The sequence below is a fragment of the Phalaenopsis equestris genome, unplaced genomic scaffold (assembly GCF_001263595.1).
Source record: "Phalaenopsis equestris unplaced genomic scaffold, ASM126359v1 Scaffold000174, whole genome shotgun sequence".
NCBI lineage: Eukaryota > Viridiplantae > Streptophyta > Magnoliopsida > Asparagales > Orchidaceae > Phalaenopsis > Phalaenopsis equestris.
The window spans coordinates 959,001-960,411 of NW_018164616.1; the positions used below are offsets into that span (position 1 = coordinate 959,001).

General features: G+C 37.4%; 1 protein-coding gene across 1 annotated transcript in view; it reads left to right on the forward strand.

Annotated features, from left to right (window-relative positions):
* The first annotated feature begins 555 nt into the window (after nt 1-555).
* LOC110022162 (cytochrome P450 71A9-like) overlaps nt 556-1,411 on the forward strand; it is a 28,052-nt gene continuing 27,196 nt past the window's right edge. The window contains exon 1 of the mRNA XM_020720978.1: nt 556-768. Coding sequence (XP_020576637.1) covers nt 556-768 — 213 coding nt within the window. The remainder of the gene's footprint in view (nt 769-1,411) is intronic.

The window sequence follows — 1,411 nt, forward strand, 5'->3', positions numbered from 1 at the left end:
CAAAACACGGGCGCAAGTGCAAGTCAAACATGCTCAGCATGCAATCTATTGAAATTATGACAAAGCTGGCCACATAAAAAAAATTGCAAAAATTCGAAGAAGACTGAGAATGATGGTGCTAATGTTGTAACTTAAGAAGTACATGATATACTATTGCTAACAATTCATAGTTATATTGATAATTGGATACTTGATTCAGAGGCTTCTTTCCATACATCTTCCCACGAGAAGTTGATGTGAAACTATGTTGCAGGGGATTTTGGAAAGGTATATCTAGCTGACGGAAAAGCTCTGAACATGATGGAAATGAGAGACGTTGATATTGCACTCTCAAACAAGAGAAAATTGACTTTACAAAAGGTCAGATACATTTATTAGTTGAAGAAAACCCTCATTTATGTTGGGCAGCTCAATTTGGGCGGTTCTTCAACAGTGTTCTCAGATAACATCTGGAAGATTACCAAATGAGCATTAGTACTGGCTCAGGGTAAGAGAACTGACACGCTATATATGATTGCAGGTTTACTCAGGCTTAGTCACATAAGTCAAAGGGGCATGAAAGAACTGAAGTCAGTTGATCTCATCGTGTATGAGAGTTACATTATGGAGAAGCAGAAGAATATCAGTTTCTTAAAAAGTGGCGAAGCGCCAAAGGCAGGAAAACTGAATATTGTACACACAAATTTGTGGGGACCTTTTCGAGTAGCATCTCTTGGTAGCTCTTGTTACCGTGTCACATTCATTGATGACCATAGTAAAAAAGATAAGGTTTGTTGATCTACCAGAGGTCACAGTGCAGGGAAATCAGACATGGGAGCTAAAAGAACTTCCACTAGGGAAGAAGACATTGCACAACAAGTGAGTGTACCGAAAGAAAACTGAGTTTGATGACAGTAAGAGGTACAAAGCTGAAATTGTTGAAAAAGGCTTTCAACAGAGGTTGGATTTTGCCCATGTAGTGAGAGCTGTAAGCAGAAACATGGTAACCCAAGAAAAAAGCTTGGAGGTACAAGACTATGTTTACGATAATATGTCGACTAAGGGTGTTGCTCTTAAGAAATTGAAGTTGTGCGCAGCTTCAGTTTATCTTCTAGTTTGAAAACATGAGCTTTGAGTTGTAGAGGTAGAGGATATCAAGTTTGAAGAAAAGGTGACGCAGCCAGTGGATGATGCAGCTAGTGTACGAATCTTCAAGTTGGAGAATTGTTGCAAATATGAAAACCGGTTCACTCTTCAAATTGACAGTTTCTCATGTTTGGCAGAAAATTGGATATGATACTTGAAATTAATTACAAAATTAAATATTCTTAATTCATTCACTAAATTTTCTACAGCTTTCCTTGCATGAATCTTGTCATCTATAATTTGTTGCAGTGGAGAAAATGAAATAATCAATGAGCTTCATTAATTA